The sequence below is a fragment of the Stegodyphus dumicola genome, chromosome 12, assembly GCF_044657685.1.
Source record: "Stegodyphus dumicola isolate Sdum_Otavi_A_Nest chromosome 12, ASM4465768v1".
Taxonomy (NCBI): Eukaryota; Metazoa; Arthropoda; class Arachnida; order Araneae; family Eresidae; genus Stegodyphus; species Stegodyphus dumicola.
Window position 1 is genome coordinate 69,278,339 of NC_140779.1, and position 24,956 is coordinate 69,303,294.

At 31.1% G+C, this 24,956-nt stretch overlaps 1 protein-coding gene across 2 annotated transcripts in view; it reads right to left on the minus strand.

Annotated features, from left to right (window-relative positions):
- Nucleotides 1-24,956, minus strand: part of BBS8 (tetratricopeptide repeat protein 8) — an 88,556-nt gene that overhangs the window by 41,436 nt on the left and 22,164 nt on the right. For both annotated transcript variants that reach the window (XM_085806533.1, XM_085806535.1), the window contains exon 3: nucleotides 3,217-3,373. In XM_085806533.1, the coding sequence (XP_085662659.1) occupies nucleotides 3,217-3,373 (157 nt within the window). The remainder of the gene's footprint in view (nucleotides 1-3,216; nucleotides 3,374-24,956) is intronic.

Here is a 24,956-nt window from a genome sequence, read left to right on the forward strand (position 1 = left end):
AAACTTAGAGCTAATTTCTGGAACCGTTGGAGCGTGGAGTATCTTAATCATTTGCAGAACCGCTCAAAATGGAATCAAGTGAGATCCAATCTCAAGGCAGGACAACTAGTCTTGTTAAAGGATAAAAACAAGACACCCATGAAGTGGACACTAGCTCGCATCGAGGAGACCATTCCTGGTCCAAATGGACTAGTACGAGTCGTAGACGTCAGAACTTCAGATGGAATCTTTCGCCGAGCCGTCTCCAATATCAGTCCACTCCCATTTCCAAATGATGTTGGACAATCGTCCAACGGAGGCCGGGATGTTCCGGTTTGAGTAGAAACTTTCACTATGCCGATGTTCCGGTTTGATTAGAAACAAACTTTTCTCTGCCTCAGAATGGCAACAGTGAGAACCTGACTTTCGATTTGTTATGAAGCAGCAAAAACGCTGCTCATGAGATGTAACATTAGATTCGATTCTAGATTCTAGATTAGATTAATTTTAGTATTTTAATAAATCTTTTTAAAACTAGATTGAGTATTTGATCATAGAATTATAGCTGAACCACCGCTTGCAGAAATTTTAGATGTGGCATTTAGATACGTCGTTAGATAGTTAGATGCGTAGGCAGCGACATTCGTGATTCGATTAGTGTACATTAGTGCGTACATAAACAACACACATATTTAATAAAAGAAAAACCAATTAAAAGTTGTAATACTAAATTTAAACAGACATCAAAAGATGAATATAAGTCCCCTTTGATTTTTAATATTACAATAGATGCTCAATGTGATTATCATAAATCTAACAACACTTCTAATTACAGCAAATAACTGCTTTAGTAAAGCTGGAAAATATCCAACGGAATTGTTGGGAACGCTGTTTTATTTTCTCCCAAAGCATCATTATATAGCTGATCTTTTATTATACATCTTTGTTTTAGGTTTTCTCACATGTAGAGATACAAATATGTTAAAATATGGAAGAAAACCTATCTTGATTTAACAATGGCTTCTCATGTTCCAGTTAGTAGTGTCCAGTGCCATCGGAAATAAAATCACTAATTCCTATGTATGTATAAATGGAAATTAAATTATTGATTTATAGAGTGTATAACTGGTGATTATGGCTATTGGGATATTACAAAGTTTGAGGGGACTATCTGACTAAGATGACGCCATGGAGGACTGGCTCTATTTACATTTACACATAGGGAACTCCCCCCCCAAAAAACAATCAAATAGCCAATCTGTCATTTAGGTTCAAATCCCAGAACAAACTGCCACTACTTAATGGTTTTAACCATTATATTACAGGTTATGCTCTGTCACTGGTAGCACCAGTGCAGAAAAAAAGCAGATGGAGTTCATGACCGAAGAGCATCTGGGATGTGGAATAGCTAGTAGTCTCGTAGGCAGCACTCAACTAGGCCAGTAAGAACAGAGGTAACCTCTGCTCCTAGGTCCTGTTGATTTCTAGAGACCAACAGAGAAAGTTAGCACTTGCATTACTTCAGTAGAAGCACTCTTGAGCTCTATGTGAAATAGCAGCTGCCATTGGAATGAATTTTCGTCATATGATTTAAACTTCCAGTACAAGAAGCAATCAAATACAGAGCGAGTTTCAGAGAGCCAATATTGTTTTGTCATAGGATTATAGATCAAAATATCTCGCGAGGTAGGTCTCCTATTTGAAGATTTCATTAAGCCAGTTATTTGTTTAATGTTGTTTGTCTTCCAAGAGGCTTTTTTTTTTTTACTTCTTCATTACTCCACGGGTTTGGATCAGACGATAATAAAGTTGTAATTTGGCGTGCAACCACATTAACCAGCTTATATTTCTCTTCAACCTTGAAACAATACTGGCAGCTTTCTGAACAGGGTCTTCCAGACAAAGCGTTAGCGTTTCCGTGCAGCAATCCTTTCCGATGACCAGATAGTCATATAATATTCCTGCAGTCTCTGCATCCATTTTATTATTTGACCTTTGGGATTCTTGAAATTTAATTGCCAGATCAACGATTTGAGATGAGCAGGAATTTTCTGCCGTAATGATGGAAATTTTATATGACTTTAACTATAGCGAGCAACTATTTTCTGGTGACTCAATAATTTCTCTCTGGTTTAGGTAAACACATGCACCAGTACTCTATGGCATGTCCTTGATTATTTATGTCTTGGGATAAACCAGCACCGAAACTCTCATTGCTTGCACCCGTGTCAAGAATAAATGGTCTGACAACCTGAGGATACGTCAGGATTGTCTCAGATGTTAAAGTCTCCTTCAATCTGTAAAATACATCCTCACATTCTTTTGTCCACAAGAACTTTTGCTCGCTTTCTGTCAATCTAAGGAAAGGTCTTGCGATGGAAGAAAAATCCTTCACAAATCTCCTATAGTAGGTGGAAAGCCCCAGGAAACTTCTCAGCTGATGGATATTTTTGCACTGTCTTCAATCTTTAACTGCTGAAACTTTTCTGGATCCATACACACACTATCGGCAGAGATGACATGTCTGAGATAAGTCACCTCCTGTCTGAATAATATATATTTGGCAGGACTTCAGACTGGCTTCCTTAAATTTCTAATCTTCATAAATTTCTAATCTTCAAATTTCATCTTCATCATATTTTCTATATGCTTTTCAAATCTTTTCTTGATGATAAGCAAATCTCTCAGCCTCTCAAGACCTCTCAGCATTGCCTCCTCGAGGCGCTCGAATTTTTCTGGCATAATCGAAATGGCATCACTTTGAACTGCTTAACTTCCTAACCAAGTAGTAAATCCTGTGTTTTCTCAGTCATCAGAGTGTATATTTACCTGCCAATCTCGAGAATCAATCCGGGTTAAATCAAATGAAAGCACAGATGTTATCTATAACTTTCTCAACTTAAAAAGTTTCACGGTCAAAAGGATAATAATAATATATACTGAAAAGAATCCTCCCTCCATATAATGAACATGATAGGAATATCAGTCCTTCCACTCCATCCAAGAATTGCAAAGACAAACAGTACATGCATTACATAGTCTGAAAGTGAAAAATATTCAAAAATATAAATAATATTTTATACTGCTTCAAAAATGGAGTTGAACATGCAGAATAATAATCATACTTAGAACGTCAACAGAACAGACGGAAAAAATTAATCATCTGTTTTTATATTACAGGTTATGCAACTTTGCAGAATTAGACAAAATACAATATATCACTGCATAACTTTTTACCGTCCCCAAGCGAACAAATCGACCTGAAGAACTGGTAATTGGTCTGGACGTGTATGCTGTACGTGTACGGATTGCCTGCTCCATAGTTCCAGGCCTGCCAGACTGAGTACCAGGCCGAATAACACCAGATAAAGGTCTTCCAGATTGTGTAACTGGCCTAAAACATGGTAAAAATTTGCATACAAAATTTAATAGAGAAATAAAATAGTTTTAAAGCATAATATATATATTGTTACCTAAACAATTTAAGAATCCAAAAGAAATGGGCTTGAAATTTATTACATAAAATATGAAGGATCTTATATAAAAGATCTTTTAATAAATTATCTGCTTATCCACTATTCAATATGAAAAATAATTTACGTAATTTATTTTAAAATCAGAATTTTTTTCTCTTTTAAAAGTAAATAATTTATTCCAAAATAGCAGTCAAACAATAGCATAGAACAAGAAACTAGCTTGAAAAAAATAATAGGAACTCCTTACACTTTTGCTATAAAAATGAATTTTTTTTTAATCTTGATTTTTAAATGCATTATAAATAAATTTTCTGGTTAGGGCAATTTTTAGACTCCTTAAAATTTTGCGCATTTTAATGTTATTAATATTCACTTGAAAATCTAAATGATGCAAATGAAAAAATAAGGGCATGCTGGGAGTGGCATACTTGCCAACCTATGTCACTGAAATATAAGGAGACTTTTCTTAAGAAATCAGAATTTTTTCAATGATATAAAGATTTTTCTAAATGACAAAAATGTATAGAAAGCAGGGCTGTGGAATCGGAGTCAGGCAGATTTTGGGTTAAAAGGAGTCGGAGCTGGAGTCGCTAAAACAGGCCGACTCCGACTCCAGTTTTTGTTGGACAGTTTGAATTTGAAATGAAATTAAAAATGAATTGAAAAACATTAATGACAAACTGAGTTATTATTTTTATTTATGGACTATATACATTAATGAATAGTTAGTTTCTATTTTATTGACATATTAATAAATAAATATAAGGAAGGCGGATGGATGTGATATTTGCAATTACTGATTAAACTGATTCATTTAGTTACAAAATGATCTTGCAGAATTGGAAACTCTTCTTTCTACACCGTCTATAGCCACAAAAAAGCTGCAATCTGAAGAATTAACAGGAGGCGAGAATGGAAAAACGTGATGTTTGTTCTTTCTGAAATGGTAAAATTTATTGCAGAAGGAATTATTGCTTCAATCAAGAAAAGAGAAACTAGTTTGCTAGACAATGAGACCTTGCTGGGTTCAATATATGGAGATCAGAAACAGCGAATTTTCTTGGATGACGAACAAATTAAAAAGGCAAAGAAAGCCAGCCATCCATGAACTTTCATAAAGAATGAAGTTATTCTCAGAACAATTGGAGAATTCGAATCAGGACAGTGAAACTACAGACATTGCAATAGAGTCTCTACCATCATCTTCCAGTGATGAATTAGATTTTGAGAAATATTTTTGAATAATATTGAAAAGGCTAAGGCAAAGCGAATAAAAATAAAGAACCAAGAGCCTTTAGATATAAAAATGAAAAAATACAAACTAGATTTCTACACAGCCTTTGAAGAAACAGAGAAATATGATTGCACTTGCAAGACACCTCTTTTAGAAGTTATAAAAATCTATCTTGAAAAGTTAAAAGAAGTAGCCCTAACAGAAACAGCTCTTCCTCCTACACAAGTTAGTGTGAAAAGACTCTTCTCAGCTCTGAAGTTTATCAAATCGGGTTTTTTTTTTTTTTTTTTTTTTTTTTTTTAAACTGACGATAGTCAGAGACCTCTGTAGCTTGAACTATCAGCCGCAAAGCCACGAAATTTTGTACAGGGACTATTGACGAAATGAGAAAAAAGAATCCGCGAAAAAATATTTAGTTCCAAAAGTTGCCGATAAGCGGGATATGAAGCTTTTGATCTATATTTTAAGTTTAACTGCACGGTAAAATTTCTGACCAATTTAAAAAGTTACAGTAAACAGTTAAATGAATAACAAAGAATTAATTTTTCCAAAAATGTGGTTTATTCTAAAAAAATAACTTCTGTAAATGGTCACAAATTATAAAAAAAGAGAACATTCTATTTTACTTCCTTTTTATTTTTTGTTCTTTTGTTTTTATTCAGTAGAATCGCTTTACCGGGGAAGACATCGGCCATTTTCTATATGACTTCCACTTTCTCGGACTAAGCATTGCATTCTGTTCACCGCATTATCTACAGCTAAATGGAACTCAAAATACTGGTGCTGGTATCAACTACATAATTGAGATTTTGCATTTTGAAATTTTTTCCCGTATTTTATGCAAAATTTTAACTATCTTAAAGTGTAAAGAGCCACATTTTCTCCTATCGGCAACTTTTGGAACGAATTTTTTTGTTTTTCCACGGATTCCTTTTTTCCATGTCGTCAATAGACCCTGTACAAAATTTCATGGCTTTGCGGCTGATAATTCAAGTTACAGAGGTCTCCGAATACCAGCAGTTTAAAAAAAAAAAAAATAAAAATAAAAAATAAATAAATAAATAAATAAATAAATAAAAAAATAAAAATAAAAAAAAACCCTCTCTCTATTATGTGAGGAAGTCGGAGTCGGTCATTTTCCCTTCTGACTCCACAGCCCTGATAGAAAGAAATTATATTTTTTAATAATGAATTAACTTTTAATAGTAACTAATTAATATCCGAAAGTTCAGTTACTAATTCTTAAATGCAAATAGTACAAAATACTTACATGTAAAAAAAAAAAAAAAAAAAAAAAAAAAAAAAAAAAAAAATCTTTATTATCAGTACCTTTTAATAGAAAAAAATACTTTAATCAGTTTTTGTACAATGCTAAGAACAGCGGCAGATTTTGTGTTCATTAAGAAAGAAAAATCGTGATTTTGTTCGTAGCAATTGCCACATAGATCTGCTTTTGCTAGTGAAAGTTTTCTAATGTGTCATTACTAAATATTGGATCTAAATTTTAGATCTTCGGTGTCGTCCTATGTTTTCATAGAAAAATTTTTCTCTTTTTTTACTTCTCAATTTTTAAGATAAATTACAATTTTAGCCGGAGCGCACCGGAGCCCTAAATAAGATGAGCTGCGGTACTTCTTTTTATAAAACTGAACTACAATTTCAAGAGGGAAAAAATTAGAATTCCTAACGTTTTAGTTTAACAATAAGCAGACCTTGCAATACTCTATTTCCCTTGAAATACGAATTCATGAGAACATGAGACATTCAAGTAAAGTCCCCTCACTCACATGCGGAAACCTTTCCCTCTAAGAAAAGCAATAAATTCGGGGGAGTTTGTTTAGGAACGCGTACATTTCTCGTCATGCCATTGTATCTAGCGTATTGTTATCGATGCTTATAGTTATTCTCGCAGAAAGGAAAATTTGTGTTCTTAAATGTGCGTTAAGTGACAGCGAGTACAATAAGAGTGAAATACTGAGATAAACTGCTCCAGCACGTCCTATGCATCGTCTTCCCACAGTACCCACTAATGGGGGGGGGGAGAAGCGTAACCAGCAACTTTACATTCATCCTTTTAGGAGCCAAATTTAGGACCCATTTTACCGCTGACATACATCTGCTTGATGGCTATAATTATATCAGCAGAGAGCCGCAGTCAAAGAGAACGTTCTCTCTCACCAAGATTCCCCTCATTTTTTCTTTCCACCCACTCATACCTTCATTCTGTTTCGTCCCGGAATTTTCATCAGCTATACTTCAAGTACATTTAATTTTTGTGATGATAAAAGAACTCCCCCCCTTACGATCAGAGCTTAAATTGGGCCGGAGCCCACCGAATTCCGACTCCAGTGTTTCTTAATTTTTGTAATAAATCATAATTCTAGATGGAACGCACCGGAACCCTGAATAAGAAGGCTGCGGCACTTCGTTTATGTAATTGAATAACAATTTCAGTAGAAATTTTATCTCGAAAATTTTATTTTAACAATAAAATTATATTAAAAATCGCATATTAAATTTCAATTTATCTCTTTACATTTTATTCAATTTTAATTATTTAATTATTTCAATAAATAATAAATTATCTAATCATTATCAATTAAATTATAATTAATTGATTATCTAATATTTATCAACTAAATTATAATTAATTATCTAATAATTATTGATTAAATAACAATTTATAAACATTAACAGCTATTAATTAATTTTATAATGATTAACTATTAATTTAAAAATAATTAATGAGTTTAATAGTCATTTTATTTATTCATTTACTCTTGTTGCTGACGGTCTTCCATAGGGCTCCGGCACTTCTCATCTTAGAAATTAAGCCCTGGTTTACAGTTGTCAAAAAATTACGACAAGCACTCTGAAACAATCAGCAACACAGCCTTCAGGCTATAACAGTGAAGACAGCTTCACGGTAAAGCAGCAGAGCTCCCAACTCGGTTCGGTCATTCTCAGAACTCTACGTACTCTGGAGACTCTCCGCGCTACACTCACTAGATTCGCGATGTTCCAACAACCAACTCGACACTAGACTGACGATCAACTCGATAGTACGAGACATTTGATAGACTCGTGATCGACTGGACTGCTAGACACTGTCTACTCCGCGTACCAGCATGGTTCATACAGACTTTGGGCTGCCTTCAAGAACAGTCTGGGCCAAACTGGTAAGAATTTGTTCGAGAATGTTCTACATCCATCTACAGCATATCGCCAATTTTGTCGCCAAATGGACGATTTTGTGACAAATACGGCAATCCTGCCTTCCCTTGTCATTTTTTGACAACCCTAAACCCGTCTTGCGGGGAAGCTATCTTACCGCAGCTCGACATTTCGTAGCAGTATGTATGCTTTTTGCATAGTGGGAAAACAGAGATACCTAGAGCGATCAAACTTTGAATAATGTAATCCTCCGCCCAAATATGGGCACTGAAGCCCGAATCTTGAATTTCAAATTTGCTTTACTATCTATTTCATATTTTTAAACTTTAATGAATTTTTTATTAAGAAACTCAACGATTTCAAAGCCAGCAGTAGCAACATACTCTACAGAATAAAAATATTTTTATCTCCAGCGCATGAAACTATTTATCGGAAATTCTAAAGGTATGCTGTTTCTAAATATTTTTAACCCAAAGGGACATTAGCCTAAATGGTCTCGAAACCTGTATGTATATGCAAATGAAAAAAATAATAAATAAATAAAAAACACCTCTTTAGGCGTAATATAAAATCTGAAAGCTTTCATTTCTTACGCCCCCCCCCACAAATACAACTCACGTTGTCCTTGTGTATGCACATATTCAAGAACATCAGCTCTTTTAACCATGTGAAATTGCAACGACAAACACACATCGATTCATCACACATTTCCCTGACGAAATAATATATGGAAAACTATCTGGGCAGAATTTTTTAAAAGAATATGAGTAGTAAGCGGGGGTAATGCTTAAAGTGCGGTCAAAGGATGCCGCCATGACGTAATATAACAATAGATGACGTAAGAGAACAATAGATGTTCCTTTGATGTGTCGTCTCCGCCATCTTGAATCACGTGACAACCGGAAATTACGTAGATGGATGGGATGACGTAGACGGAATGACATCATCCAAGTTTCGTTTTGATTCTGTGGCAACGATTTTACGTTTTCAAAGTTTTTATTTTTTGTGGCAACGACACTATTTTTTATGTTTATGGCAACGAGCTCTTAACCACGTGTTTGGCAGGACACCACTTTTAATTTATTGATTTTAATTATTTAATACGTCATTACTTTTAATTATTTACTCATTTTTATACGATACATTTTAATTATTTAATCCGTCATTAGTTTTAATTAGTTTTAATTGATTCCATTATATTTTAATCCATTTTTAATGAATTTAGTATTATTTTCCCTGAATTTTAAAAGTAACTCCACGGCTGAGATTCGAACTCGCTATCTCTGGGATGGGAGTCTAGCGCTTTACCGCTCGGCTACCCTGTCCTCTTATCAGACTTGATATTTGAAACCCTCTTTGGCCCTTTGACTTTTTGCACCATTGATGACATAAGGCTGAAAGTCTAAGCATGCGCTTCATTTGTTTTTACACGACGGCTAGGATTTCTTTTGGCTTCTTAATCATTACTTTATTCATTGCTGTTTTAAATGTAAGATTTTCCCACAGTTTAATTTTTTATTAAGATATTTTTAATTTTTTTCATTTTCATCTTATTCTTACTGTTTTTTTAGTTAATTTATTAATTTTTTATTTCATTTTTTTTCCCTTTCCCAAACATAAATTTTATTTTTAACTTTCGCAAATTGACGTATACTTCCACAAAAGTGAACTTAAATTTTTTTTTACTTTTTATCTTGCAAAGTTTACTTTTTTAGATTTAATTTTCTTTTTGGTTTTACAAAAGTAATATTTATTTTTACGAATTGAATTTTTCCTTTTCACTTTTTTATTTTGCAAAAGTTTTTTTTTTTTCGAAATTTTTTTCCTTTTCGTATTTTTACTTTACTTTATTTTAATTTTTTTATATTTAATTTTCTTTTTGGTTCTACAAAAGTAATATTTTTATTTACGAATTGAATTTTTCCTTTTCACTTTTATATTTTGCAAAAGTTTTTTTTTTTTTTTTTGTTACATTTTTTATTTTACTTTTTCCCTTGTTTTAAATACAATACGATGTTACATTTGCATTTCTCTAAAAGTAAACTTACCTACACTTCTCTGTCTTTGAAATTTTAAGCTGGAATTTACATGCATATAACTTCACTAGATAATATTTTCTGTAACATTAAGCCAATATACACAATGCTCTTTCTATATAGTTTAACTGGAATACTACATTTCTTACTTTTTTACTACTAAGTTGGAGATACTCAGAACTTTTCCTTCTAATGCATTGTACTAACTATTAATGACTGTATTAACTTTTTTGGCCAACTATACAAAACTTTGTTGATTCCCTTTTACACGTCTTACTTTTATTTAAAGGATTCACCAAACTATGTCTGACAAATGTAATTTTTACACTTTCCATTTACACATTTACCCTTATATTTAACTTATAAAACATATTTATGCTGTATTTCTGATTCCTTTTTCCCATAATAAATACAGACTTACACATGTTTCTTTATTGTAAGACTTACTAACTTTAAAACAAATCTTACAAGGAGCAATAAATTTTCATGGTATGAAGCCAACTCAAACCAATGCATGGAGCATTTCTACCCAGTTAAGTTTAGATACATACCAATAGTACTTCATTTCTTCTTATTTTACTCTACAGACATTTATACATATATATTCAGAACACTCCCTTTTATTCAGTAAGATTCATTTATACTACTAACACAAATTTTGCGAACTCTTTGAAATATTTTACGAAAAATATCTTGTATTTTCTTGCATATATCCTACTTAAATCACGAAACATACACTGAACCTTGATTTTTCCTTCATGTGAAAACGTCACTCGGATTCTTAATATGATTCCACCATTTACCGCAGAACTTTATAAACACTACTCTATTTGAACTTATCACAGCCTAACTCTCTTAACAAGGTACAGAAGATTGAATTATATTTTAACTACAGAGAAGAATATCCACATTGTAATGAATTATTTTAAATTTGAATTATAGTCACATTTTGTGAAGAACTTAAAGTCTATAATACACATGGCATTAATATTCAGCCATGGAAATGAAACATTATCGCCTTTTTCCCAATTTGGAATATAAAATTTTTTTAACTTGGAATATTTTTAACGTATTCATTGTATTTTAACTGAAATATACCCATATTTCCCATTGTCAATAATTTATTTAGCACTGAACTCTTACAGCCTTTTGAGAACGAAATTTAATTTATCATACCTGACAAATGACTCCTACATAGTTATGATACATTACACGAAATATTGAGTAGAGTTCCAAATTATGATCTAACATAGTAATTAACATAAAAGACCTAACACAAATAATTTTAAGATAGAAATTTCAAACTGACATTGCTTACTAATGAACTTTTACAGCTTTTTTGACATTTAACTTTTCATAGATAATAAATAAAATTACACACAAATAATTATACAAAATAACTAATAATGACACAAAGTCCATATAATGATCTACTATAGTCACCAACTTTAAAAATTTTAACGCATTTCTAATATGTCATAAGAAAGACCACACTTTTTTGAAAAGCATTATTTTAATTAAACATTGGAGCCACGCAGTCCTGCGCACATGCATAACATCTTTATTTATCATGAGCATGACACATAATAAGTAACTAAAATTTTCACAAAGTACGAAACACATTTCTCTTTTAACTGAGCTGTACTCTTAAGAAAAATACAGTATGGAATGCTTAGAACACTCAGGGCTACAGTTCCTCATTTCCCCCACGCATTGACTAAAATATACATGTACTTTAAAATCAGTTAAACAAATTCAAATGTTAGTATTCAAAGAGGAATACTTCACAAATTAGATGAAAGAAAGGTACACAATGAACTTGAGTGATAAATACAGAAAAGCATGTAAGGACCGAGAAAAAGATGTATTCTCGTGGAGAACATTTTTAAGATAAACTTGCTCTATTTTTTGCACATGGGTTACATTTTGCATTTCAGATTAAGGAAACATTCAAAATAATTCCTGTATAACTAGGGATTTTATTCACACTTGTTAGTAATGTAATTTATTAGAACAGTCACAGACATATAGGACAAGTATGCCATTTCCAAGGAAAACAATTTTCCCAAGCCAGACTTTAACAGTGAAATATAAAATGGAATAAGAATATCCCATATTTCAAACAAAATTAGTATCTGAGTATGCAAAAACATGAACAAGAAACGAATATTTTTTCTGAAAATGTTCCGAATGGTTTAAGTCAGGACTAGTTTCATGAACAGAGCATGAAAAATAATGATGAATTTTTAATTTTATTTTGTCTGTAGTACTTTTACTTATGCTAAAATCTTCCATTTTGGTTGACTGTACTTTACATTTAGACGCAAGTTGATAAATCAGAGTGATTTTGTGTTTTAAAGCTTCAGATTCAGAAATAATACAACTCAAAAGCAAAAAGATTAAAACGACAAGAGAATATACTGCAAGCAAGCGAGCGTGATAAATGACTTTTTGGGCTGATTTTCATGAATTCATAGATCGGGTGCAAAATTTTAATGCACTGTATATGAACTATTTTTCAAATGTATTACGATCACTGTTTTCCAACTTTACATAGACTTTAAGTATGTAATGTTGCGCGCTTCCAACCTGCACGCAACAATAGTGGTGACTGCTAAGAACTGGAAAGTAGACAAAGTCTTGAGAAGGGTTTAAATCCCTTTTTATTCAACTTTAGAAATTACAAATGCGTGCTCTTGACGCTCAGAAACTACGCCGACCCGGCGGTAAAATAAAAATAAGAAACTAAAAAAAAAAGAATACTAACAAGTGACTAACTACGAGGCTCTCTAAACGTAACTAACCTTATTGCGTTCTAAGATACCGCTGATAATTCAGCAAACTTCTGAATATTGCGTTGAAAGATTAACAATCTGCCGAGGCAAGCACACAGGCCGAAACGCGTGGTTCTTCAATTTCTAGCTAGCCACCTCCACGCTCGTGAAGCAAGAAAAGCACACTTTCGAACTCGTTTCCCTTCTATTTAACTCAGATTACTTCCTCTGACAATTTGAATTCTTGCGCGTTCTACTAAAATTTACATACTCTTGCATTGGCAATTCCATGGGGAAAGTAAGGCTTGACAGGAAAGATAGTTTAAACTTAAAATAAATGTTAGTTAAAATAAATATAAAGCCAACAAGTAAACATTTCATGCTAATTTACCATTTTTTCCTGAGATTTATCTACGTATTTACTAAATTTTTGCATTTTGTTTATAACTATAATGCCAAAAGGACATAAGAGAGCAATTGTTTCTTGAAAATGTCCATATTTTTTACCCAACTGTTATTTCTTTCATAGCTTTGAAGTAACTTATTAAACACATAGTTATCCTGTATTGACCAGACAGCCGTTGGTCTTGCCAGTGTGTGCGGGAAGTCTCAAAGCTAGAGAATTTAAGTAATATTTTACCAGTGCGGAAAACTTCTTACGGCGTTTTTGATGAAAATTGACCGAATTTAGTAGTTCATTACTAACCTAGGAGCCTTTAACTATTTTTTTTATTCGAAAAAACACACCAGAAATTATCATCAAGATTTTCCATACAGATATATTATACTACTTTTCATGCCATTACATTTCAAATGAAATTTGATTCATTGTCAGATAGTTAAATGTTTGTTATTTTTTCGCATACGAATGCATTTTCGTGTCTCACATACGCTCATTACATATGATTTAACAAAATTACGAACAAGTTAGAAGTTAAATGAATATTTCCTGAAATACTGTACATTTCATTCCGGAAAGTTTACATGAGTACCTTCATTTCGAAACCCCTAATGTTTCTTTTCCTGAATTCAAAGTAAATTTTGAGTGTAGAATTTTCAGTTTTGACAGAAGTTATTTGCGGGTGGCTGTGATGTGTTCGTGTTTTCATAAACCATTTTTGTGAAACACCCTATTGGTAACCTTTAGAACAGTTTGAATATTACCATTTTTTACATTACTGCCACTGCAAATCATTGAATTTTCAAATATTTTTCTTTTTTATCGTTTACAGTGCCTCGTAAAGTCTTGAGAACAAATTTTTACTAAATAGTTATATCATTCGATTTAATAATTTTGTTACACGTTTGGAAGATTTAACTTCACTATCACGCTAAACCAGAAGTTAAGAAAAGAAATGTATTTTTTATCTTAGTATTCTATGGGGATAGATTAATTTTCTCTGACATTGACGTATTCGTATGTAGATAATAGAGACTTTTAACCCAGCTCATACAGAGTTGGAATATTTTCTCTAAATCACCACAATTATTAACTTGCATTGTCATAGACGTTTTTCTCGTGAAATATATTTCTTTCTTAAAAGTTTATATACTAATTTCTTTAGAAACATGTCTAAGAAAATACCTCATCTTCATAAGAAACATCAGATTTGATTTAAATTAATAATAAAATAAGAATCATTATTTTGTAAATATATTTCTCTTTGACTCAAAAGTTTCTTCTTTATCATATACGAAATGAACAATTAATTGTACATAACTAATATATTGTATTGATGAATCAGAGTTATATTTTACCTTACTGCATTATATTTCAAAGTGAATGTGTTTTATTGCATCTTTTAATAAAATCTTAAAAGCTTAAATGAGTGTTTCATTACAAAATTTGTACTTTCTAACTTCATTCTACTGAAACGAAAACATTCATAACTTATTACGATGAAAAAGTTTTACATATTATACTTTTTGATTAATTTTCATACCACAGTATTATCTTTGAAAATTTGTTTCCTAATCCACTGCTAATATATTACTAATTTTCGCTCTTTCAATACACTTCGTACGTGATAAAAAAACTCAGTTTAGAAACTTTTTTCCTTAACGCCTTGTATTGCATTGCTGAACCGGGGCCATGCTTTCATTTTTATTACATATCATGCGAATATTTAAAAAAAAAAAGCATATTTTTCCTTCTGTTAGCACAATTTTAACCAGCATTTTACTATTACAGAGACTTCTTTAGTAAAATTTCAAGGGTTAAATTGATCGTTTCATTATTAATTTTGAAGATTCTGGATATATCCTATTTAAAAGTTCATAACCGATTAGCAAAATAATTTATATATGTACTTTGTTGTCCTCTTGGTTAATTTTTAAAGCATTTTTTAACTATAACACTTGATTTCTAGCGAAGTATCGAAATGATTATTTACTTTCCACTTTTTCCAAAGAATTTCGTAGACACATATGTTCAGTACAGAATATTTTCCTAACTTAAAAATATTATTACCAAAATAGAAAAATATGCAAAATTTTCCTAAAAATTTATATATTTGTTTTTTAAAAACATGTACACGAATACCCATATTTAATTACTTAATGTGTATTTTCCTATATCAGAACTAAAATTTGGAACGAAAATTTTTTAAATAATGTCATATTCCATAAAATTTATGTCTTTGTGATGTCATCGTCTTTTCGCAAACGTTTTGAGAGTAGACGTTTAGACATTTCGAAACTGTTTTCTCTTTGCTATTGGAAACTATTTTATCTTTGCTGTTGGTATATGCCAATGAATTCTCGATACTTTTTTCTCTTGGTTTATCTTCAGCTTATGAGTTATTTAAATACTTAAAAATATATTTGTAGATCTTTTATGTTGACACTTGTGATAGATTTTTTTTTGGACGTTTTTGGAAAATGTATTTTATTCACGCGAATGAAACTGATGTTTTCTTAAAATTTTATTATTCAGAGTGTTAGTCAATTACGATAGAATGGCGGATTTGTTCTCTTTATTCAACATTCATATGAACTTCGGTATTCCAAATCCCTCACGCAAAATGTAATTTTTCTATCAGTAATAGGAAGACGAATGGAATAAATGCAGGTTATGCAGACATAAGATAAAAAATCTGGAAGTAAAAGACATTCTCCAGATCTAAACAATTCAGTAGAATGCGCAAATATTCATCCTATTCGAAGCTTATTTTTTGAATTACATAGAATATAAAATGTAAATTTAATAAAAAGAGATATAATGAAGATCAAATATTCTGCAAAGTCTGGATGGTAATTATACAAAATTAGTCATAAAGCAGGTTTTCGTAAAAAGTGGCTCCAGCGGAGGAGACATGCCAGCAATCTCCTGAAACTCTAAGTGGGCATTTGATCTTCGCTCTTACGTAGAATTTACAATTCTACTTAGCTTCTTTTACTTTAGTAAAATGTCTTTTACTTCCAGATTTTTTATCTTATGTCTGCATAACCTGCATTAATTCCATTCGTCTTCCTATTACTGATAGAAAAATTACATTTTGCGTGAGGGATTTGGAATACCGAAGTTCATATGAATGTTGAATAAAGAGAACAAATCCGCCATTCTATCGTAATTGACTAACACTCTGAATAATAAAATTTTAAGAAAACACCAGTTTCATTCGCGTGAATAAAATACATTTTCCAAAAACGTCCAAAAAAAATCTATCACAAGTGTCAACATAAAAGATCTACAAATATATTTTTAAGTATTTAAATAACTCATAAGCTGAAGATAAACCAAGAGAAAAAAGTATCGAGAATTCATTGGCATATACCAACAGCAAAGATAAAATAGTTTCCAATAGCAAAGAGAAAACAGTTTCGAAATGTCTAAACGTCTACTCTCAAAACGTTTGCGAAAAGACGATGACATCACAAAGACATAAATTTTATGGAATATGACATTATTTAAAAACTTTTCGTTCGAAATTTTAGTTCTGATATAGGAAAATACACATTAAGTAATTAAATGTGGGTATTCGTGTACATGTTTTTAAAAAAAATATATATAAATTTTTAGGAAAATTTTGCATATTTTTCTATTTTGGTAATAATATTTTTAAGTTAGGAAAATATTCTGTACTGAACATATGTGTCTACGAAATTCTTTGGAAAAGGTGGAAAGTAAATAATCATTTCGATACTTCGCTAGAAATCAAGTGTTATAGTTAAAAAACGCTTTAAAAATTAACCAAGAGGACAACAAAGTACATATATAAATTATTTTGCTAATCGGTTATGAACTTTTAAATAGGATATATCCAGAATCTTCAAAATTAATAATGAAACGATCAATTTAACCCTTGAAATTTTACTAAAGAAGTCTCTGTAATAGTAAAATGCTGGTTAAAATTTTGCTAACAGAAGGAAAAAATATGCTTTTTTTAAAATATTCGCATGATATGTAATAAAAATGAAAGCATGGCCCCGGTTCAGCAATGCAATACAAGGCGTTAAGGAAAAAAGTTTCTAAACTGAGTTTTTTTATCACGTACGAAGTGTATTGAAAGAGCGAAAATTAGTAATGTATTAGCAGTGGATTAGGAAACGAATTTTCAAAGATAATACTGTGGTATGAAAATTAATCAAAAAGTATAATATGTAAAACTTTTTCTTCGTAATAAGTTATGAATGTTTTCGTTTCAGTAGAATGAAGTTAGAAAGTACAAATTTTGTAATGAAACACTCATTTAAGCTTTTAAGATTTTATTAAAAGATGCAATAAAACACATTCACTTTGAAATATAATGCAGTAAGGTAAAATATAACTCTGATTCATCAATACAATATATTAGTTATGTACAATTAATTGTTCATTTCGTATATGATAAAGAAGAAACTTTTGAGTCAAAGAGAAATATATTTACAAAATAATGATTCTTATTTTATTATTAATTTAAATCAAATCTGATGTTTCTTATGAAGATGAGGTATTTTCTTAGACATGTTTCTAAAGAAATTAGTATATAAACTTTTAAGAAAGAAATATATTTCACGAGAAAAACGTCTATGACAATGCAAGTTAATAATTGTGGTGATTTAGAGAAAATATTCCAACTCTGTATGAGCTGGGTTAAAAGTCTCTATTATCTACATACGAATACGTCAATGTCAGAGAAAATTAATCTATCCCCATAGAATACAAAGATAAAAAATACATTTCTTTTCTTAACTTCTGGTTTAGCGTGATAGTGAAGTTAAATCTTCCAAACGTGTAACAAATTTATTAAATCGAATGATATAACTATTTAGTAAAAATTTGTTCTCAAGACTTTACGAGGCACTGTAAACGATAAAAAAGGAAAATATTTGAAAATTCAATGATTTGCAGTGGCAGTAATGTAAAAAATGGTAATATTCAAACTGTTCTAAAGGTTACCAATAGGGTGTTTCACAAAAATGGTTTATGAAAACACGAACACATCACAGCCACCCGCAAATAACTTCTGTCAAAACTGAAAATTCTACACTCAAAATTTACTTTGAATTCAGGAAAAGAAACATTAGGGGTTTCGAAATGAAGGTACTCATGTAAACTTTCCGGAATGAAATGTACAGTATTTCAGGAAATATTCATTTAACTTCTAACTTGTTCGTAATTTTGTTAAATCATATGTAATGAGCGTATGTGAGACACGAAAATGCATTCGTATGCGAAAAAATAACAAACATTTAACTATCTGACAATGAATCAAATTTCATTTGAAATGTAATGGCATGAAAAGTAGTATAATATATCTGTATGGAAAATCTTGATGATAATTTCTGGTGTGTTTTTTCGAATAAAAAAAATAGTTAAAGGCTCCTAGGTTAGTAATGAACTACTAAATTCGGTCAATTTTCATCAAAAACGCCGTAAGAAGTTCTCCGCACTGGTAAAATATTACTTAAATTCTCTAGCTTTGTGACTTCCCGCACACACTGGCAAGACCAACGGCTGTCTGGTCAATACAGGATAACTATGTGTTTAATAGGTTACTTCAAAGCTATGAAAGAAATAACAGTTGGGTAAAAAATATGGACATTTTCAAGAAACAATTGCTCTCTTATGTCCTTTTGGCATTATAGTTATAAACAAAATGCAAAAATTTAGTAAATACGTAGATAAATCTCAGGAAAAATGGTAAATTAGCATGAAATGTTTAAATGTTGGCTTTATATTTATTTTAACTAACATTTATTTTAAGTTTAAACTATCTTTCCTGTCAAGCCTTACTTTCCCCATGGAATTGCCAATGCAAGAGTATGTAAATTTTAGTAGAACGCGCAAGAATTCAAATTGTCAGCGGAAGTAATCTGAGTTAAATAGAAGGGAAACGAGTTCGAAAGTGTGCTTTTCTTGCTTCACGAGCGTGGAGGTGGCTAGTTAGAAATTGAAGAACCACGCGTTTCGGCCTGTGTGCTTGCCTCGGCAGATTGTTAATCTTTCAACGCAATATTCAGAAGTTTGCTGAATTATCAGCGGTATCTTAGAACGCAATAAGGTTAGTTACGTTTAGAGAGCCTCGTAGTTAGTCACTTGTTAGTATTCTTTTTTTTTTAGTTTCTTATTTTTATTTTACCGCCGGGTCGGCGTAGTTTCTGAGCGTCAAGAGCACGCATTTGTAATTTCTAAAGTTGAATAAAAAGGGATTTAAACCCTTCTCAAGATTTTGTCTACTTTCCAGTTCTTAGCAGTCACCACTATTGTTGCGTGCAGGTTGGAAGCGCGCAACATTACATACTTAAAGTCTATGTAAAGTTGGAAAACACTGATCGTAATACATTTGAAAAATAGTTCATATACAGTGCATTAAAATTTTGCACCCGATCTATGAATTCATGAAAATCAGCCCAAAAAGTCATTTATCACGCTCGCTTGCTTGCAGTATATTCTCTTGTCGTTTTAATCTTTTTGCTTTTGAGTTGTATTATTTCTGAATCTGAAGCTTTAAAACACAAAATCACTCTGATTTATCAACTTGCGTGTAAATGTAAAGTACAGTCAACCAAAATGGAAGATTTTAGCATAAGTAAATGTACTACAGACAAAATAAAATTAAAAATTCATCATTATTTTTCATGCTCTGTTCATGAAACTAGTCCTGACTTAAACCATTCGGAACATTTTCAGAAAAAATATTCGTTTCTTGTTCATGTTTTTGCATACTCAGATACTAATTTTGTTTGAAATATGGGATATTTTTATTCCATTTTATATTTCACTGTTAAAGTCTGGCTTGGGAAAATTGTTTTCCTTGGAAATGGCATACTTGTCCTATATGTCTGTGACTGTTCTAATAAATTACATTACTAACAAGTGTGAATAAAATCCCTAGTTATACAGGAATTATTTTGAATGTTTCCTTAATCTGAAATGCAAAATGTAACCCATGTGCAAAAAATAGAGCAAGTTTATCTTAAAAATGTTCTCCACGAGAATACATCTTTTTCTCGGTCCTTACATGCTTTTCTGTATTTATCACTCAAGTTCATTGTGTACCTTTCTTTCATCTAATTTGTGAAGTATTCCTCTTTGAATACTAACATTTGAATTTGTTTAACTGATTTTAAAGTACATGTATATTTTAGTCAATGCGTGGGGGAAATGAGGAACTGTAGCCCTGAGTGTTCTAAGCATTCCATACTGTATTTTTCTTAAGAGTACAGCTCAGTTAAAAGAGAAATGTGTTTCGTACTTTGTGAAAATTTTAGTTACTTATTATGTGTCATGCTCATGATAAATAAAGATGTTATGCATGTGCGCAGGACTGCGTGGCTCCAATGTTTAATTAAAATAATGCTTTTCAAAAAAGTGTGGTCTTTCTTATGACATATTAGAAATGCGTTAAAATTTTTAAAGTTGGTGACTATAGTAGATCATTATATGGACTTTGTGTCATTATTAGTTATTTTGTATAATTATTTGTGTGTAATTTTATTTATTATCTATGAAAAGTTAAATGTCAAAAAAGCTGTAAAAGTTCATTAGTAAGCAATGTCAGTTTGAAATTTCTATCTTAAAATTATTTGTGTTAGGTCTTTTATGTTAATTACTATGTTAGATCATAATTTGGAACTCTACTCAATATTTCGTGTAATGTATCATAACTATGTAGGAGTCATTTGTCAGGTATGATAAATTAAATTTCGTTCTCAAAAGGCTGTAAGAGTTCAGTGCTAAATAAATTATTGACAATGGGAAATATGGGTATATTTCAGTTAAAATACAATGAATACGTTAAAAATATTCCAAGTTAAAAAAATTTTATATTCCAAATTGGGAAAAAGGCGATAATGTTTCATTTCCATGGCTGAATATTAATGCCATGTGTATTATAGACTTTAAGTTCTTCACAAAATGTGACTATAATTCAAATTTAAAATAATTCATTACAATGTGGATATTCTTCTCTGTAGTTAAAATATAATTCAATCTTCTGTACCTTGTTAAGAGAGTTAGGCTGTGATAAGTTCAAATAGAGTAGTGTTTATAAAGTTCTGCGGTAAATGGTGGAATCATATTAAGAATCCGAGTGACGTTTTCACATGAAGGAAAAATCAAGGTTCAGTGTATGTTTCGTGATTTAAGTAGGATATATGCAAGAAAATACAAGATATTTTTCGTAAAATATTTCAAAGAGTTCGCAAAATTTGTGTTAGTAGTATAAATGAATCTTACTGAATAAAAGGGAGTGTTCTGAATATATATGTATAAATGTCTGTAGAGTAAAATAAGAAGAAATGAAGTACTATTGGTATGTATCTAAACTTAACTGGGTAGAAATGCTCCATGCATTGGTTTGAGTTGGCTTCATACCATGAAAATTTATTGCTCCTTGTAAGATTTGTTTTAAAGTTAGTAAGTCTTACAATAAAGAAACATGTGTAAGTCTGTATTTATTATGGGAAAAAGGAATCAGAAATACAGCATAAATATGTTTTATAAGTTAAATATAAGGGTAAATGTGTAAATGGAAAGTGTAAAAATTACATTTGTCAGACATAGTTTGGTGAATCCTTTAAATAAAAGTAAGACGTGTAAAAGGGAATCAACAAAGTTTTGTATAGTTGGCCAAAAAAGTTAATACAGTCATTAATAGTTAGTACAATGCATTAGAAGGAAAAGTTCTGAGTATCTCCAACTTAGTAGTAAAAAAGTAAGAAATGTAGTATTCCAGTTAAACTATATAGAAAGAGCATTGTGTATATTGGCTTAATGTTACAGAAAATATTATCTAGTGAAGTTATATGCATGTAAATTCCAGCTTAAAATTTCAAAGACAGAGAAATGTAGGTAAGTTTACTTTTAGAGAAATGCAAATGTAACATCGTATTGTATTTAAAACAAGGGAAAAAGTAAAATAAAAAATGTAACAAAAAAAAAAAAAAAAACTTTGCAAAATAAAAAAGTGAAAAGGAAAAATTCAATTCGTAAATAAAAATATTACTTTTGTAGAACCAAAAAGAAAATTAAATATAAAAAAAATTAAAATAAAGTAAAGTAAAAATACGAAAAGGAAAAAAATTTCGAAAAAAAAAAAACTTTTGCAAAATAAAAAAGTGAAAAGGAAAAATTCAATTCGTAAAAATAAATATTACTTTTGTAAAACCAAAAAGAAAATTAAATCTAAAAAAGTAAACTTTGCAAGATAAAAAGTAAAAAAAAATTTAAGTTCACTTTTGTGGAAGTATACGTCAATTTGCGAAAGTTAAAAATAAAATTTATGTTTGGGAAAGGGAAAAAAAATGAAATAAAAAATTAATAAATTAACTAAAAAAACAGTAAGAATAAGATGAAAAATGAAAAAAATTAAAAATATCTTAATAATAATAAAAAATTAAACTGTGGGAAAATCTTACATTTAAAACAGCAATGAATAAAGTAATGATTAAGAAGCCAAAAGAAATCCTAGCCGTCGTGTAAAAACAAATGAAGCGCATGCTTAGACTTTCAGCCTTATGTCATCAATGGTGCAAAAAGTCAAAGGGCCAAAGAGGGTTTCAAATAACAAGTCTGATAAGAGGACAGGGTAGCCGAGCGGTAAAGCGCTAGACTCCCATCCCAGAGATAGCGAGTTCGAATCTCAGCCGTGGAGTTACTTTTAAAATTCAGGGAAAAGAATACTAAATTCATTAAAAATGGATTAAAATATAATGGAATCAATTAAAACTAATTAAAACTAATGACGGATTAAATAATTAAAATGTATCGTATAAAAATGAGTAAATAATTAAAAGTAATGACGTATTAAATAATTAAAATCAATAAATTAAAAGTGGTGTCCTGCCAAACACGTGGTTAAGAGCTCGTTGCCATAAACATAAAAAATAGTGTCGTTGCCACAAAAAATAAAAACTTTGAAAACGTAAAATCGTTGCCACAGAATCAAAACGAAACTTGGATGATGTCATTCCGTCTACGTCATCCCATCCATCTACGTCATTTCCGGTTGTCACGCGATTCAAGATGGCGGAGGCGGCACATCAAAGGAACGCCCCCGTTGCGACATCTATTGTTCTCTTACGTCATCTATTGTTATATTACGTCATGGCGGCATCCTTTGACCTCACGGTTACCCCCGCTTACTACTAATATGAGTTTACCTTTTCATTTTTCATCTCTCCTGCTTCGAAATAATTTAATGAAGCTATAGTGGCACCCAAACTAAAAAAAGGTGGTGGATGATGATGCTCCACCAGCAGAATTTGGCGATTGGGCCCCTTATCTCAAGTCGTCCTTTAAAAAGGGGGAGTATATAAGGCATTTCTCCCACCTTCGTAGCATGTCTATATGGTGTAATGGTCAGTACACTCGGTGCGTATTCGAGAGGTCCATGGTTCGAGTCCCAGCTAGGGCATTCCTCATTTTTATATCTTCTGCTTCAAAACAACCTAATGTTTCTACAAACTATATGCTAAAAATATTATTTTACAGATTAGGTTTTGCTCTATCATTTTTGGCAACCTATGCAGTCAGTAAAGTTGATCCCCCAAATGAGTTAACCACATAAATAATTTAAAACAAAATATACTTTTGTTTAGTTGCTGCTTGTGAAAAAAATCTTAACTGGTGCCCTAGGCATTTGCCTATACCGTCTACATTTGGACCTGGTCCTGTTAGGCTCCGTTCAGACGAGGGTGTAAGGGGCATAAGTGGTTAAAGCCGAGCTCCATTGCCAAGGCAACCAGTCTCTGCTACGTCACAGAATCTAGTTTAGGGCTCGTGGCATAGGGTTCAAAGTTTTCAACTTTACGCAGAGTTTCGGATAAGTGTCGACCAATCAGAGTGAAGCTAAAACGAAGTGGCTTTCTTTAGACGATTTCGCTGTCACATCGAAGGCGACATTTTTTTAAATATGGAGCACATCGTATCCGAATGAGTTGTAATCGTATCTGAACGAAATAATGAGTTGTAATCGTATCCAAACAAAATAATGAGTTGATCTCGCAAGAAATCTACGATGATGATATGCATTTTTTAATCAGTTTTTCAATTTATATTGAAAAATATGGATGAAACTCGGAAAGCGAAAGTTAAGCTCAGGATTATGCACACTGTGTATGATCTTGTAAGATGATTGATCCCATCCAGTATTTTTCATTTTATTATGAAAATTCTTTAAAAAATGCATGCTTGCAAAAATTTTATTTTTCTGTGTAAATTATTATTATTACTTTCGTTCTGTTTATAATTTTTTTAAAAATTATTACTATCATTTTTTTCCTGTTTAATTATTTTTGTATTTAAGAATAAATTTATTGAAAAAGGATGGAAATATTGTATTGCTATTTGCTTCAAATGCTGATTTTCTTTCCAAACAAACTTCATGAATTAATTTTACTAAAACATCAAATCAATATCAAGAATCTGCTGTTTTTTTTTAACAGTAAAAATATTACTTTAAAAAAAAAGAAAAAATTATTTTCACTTATTTAAGAATAGTCACAATAGTCAATTCTATGGTGTAAGCTTTGTATAAGTAATAAAAGATTAATCTTTTGATAAAATGCTCTGATGAAGTCCAAGAAGGAAAAAATGTAGTGAAATATCCTTAAAACAACAGTTTTGTCTCCTGATGAAGTTCTGTTCTGTTTTTTAATTACGTTCTTCATGAAAGGAATTTACTTTTAATGAAACTGAATAGCAAACATAATTCATAACATGGACTATAATTTAATGAATAGTATTTGTTATTATTATCCACTCTTTATTTCTATCATTTGAATGGAATTTTGATCATTAAATTCATGCTATTTCTCTGGTAGAAATTTCTGGATAGGGTATGAATGTTCATAATTT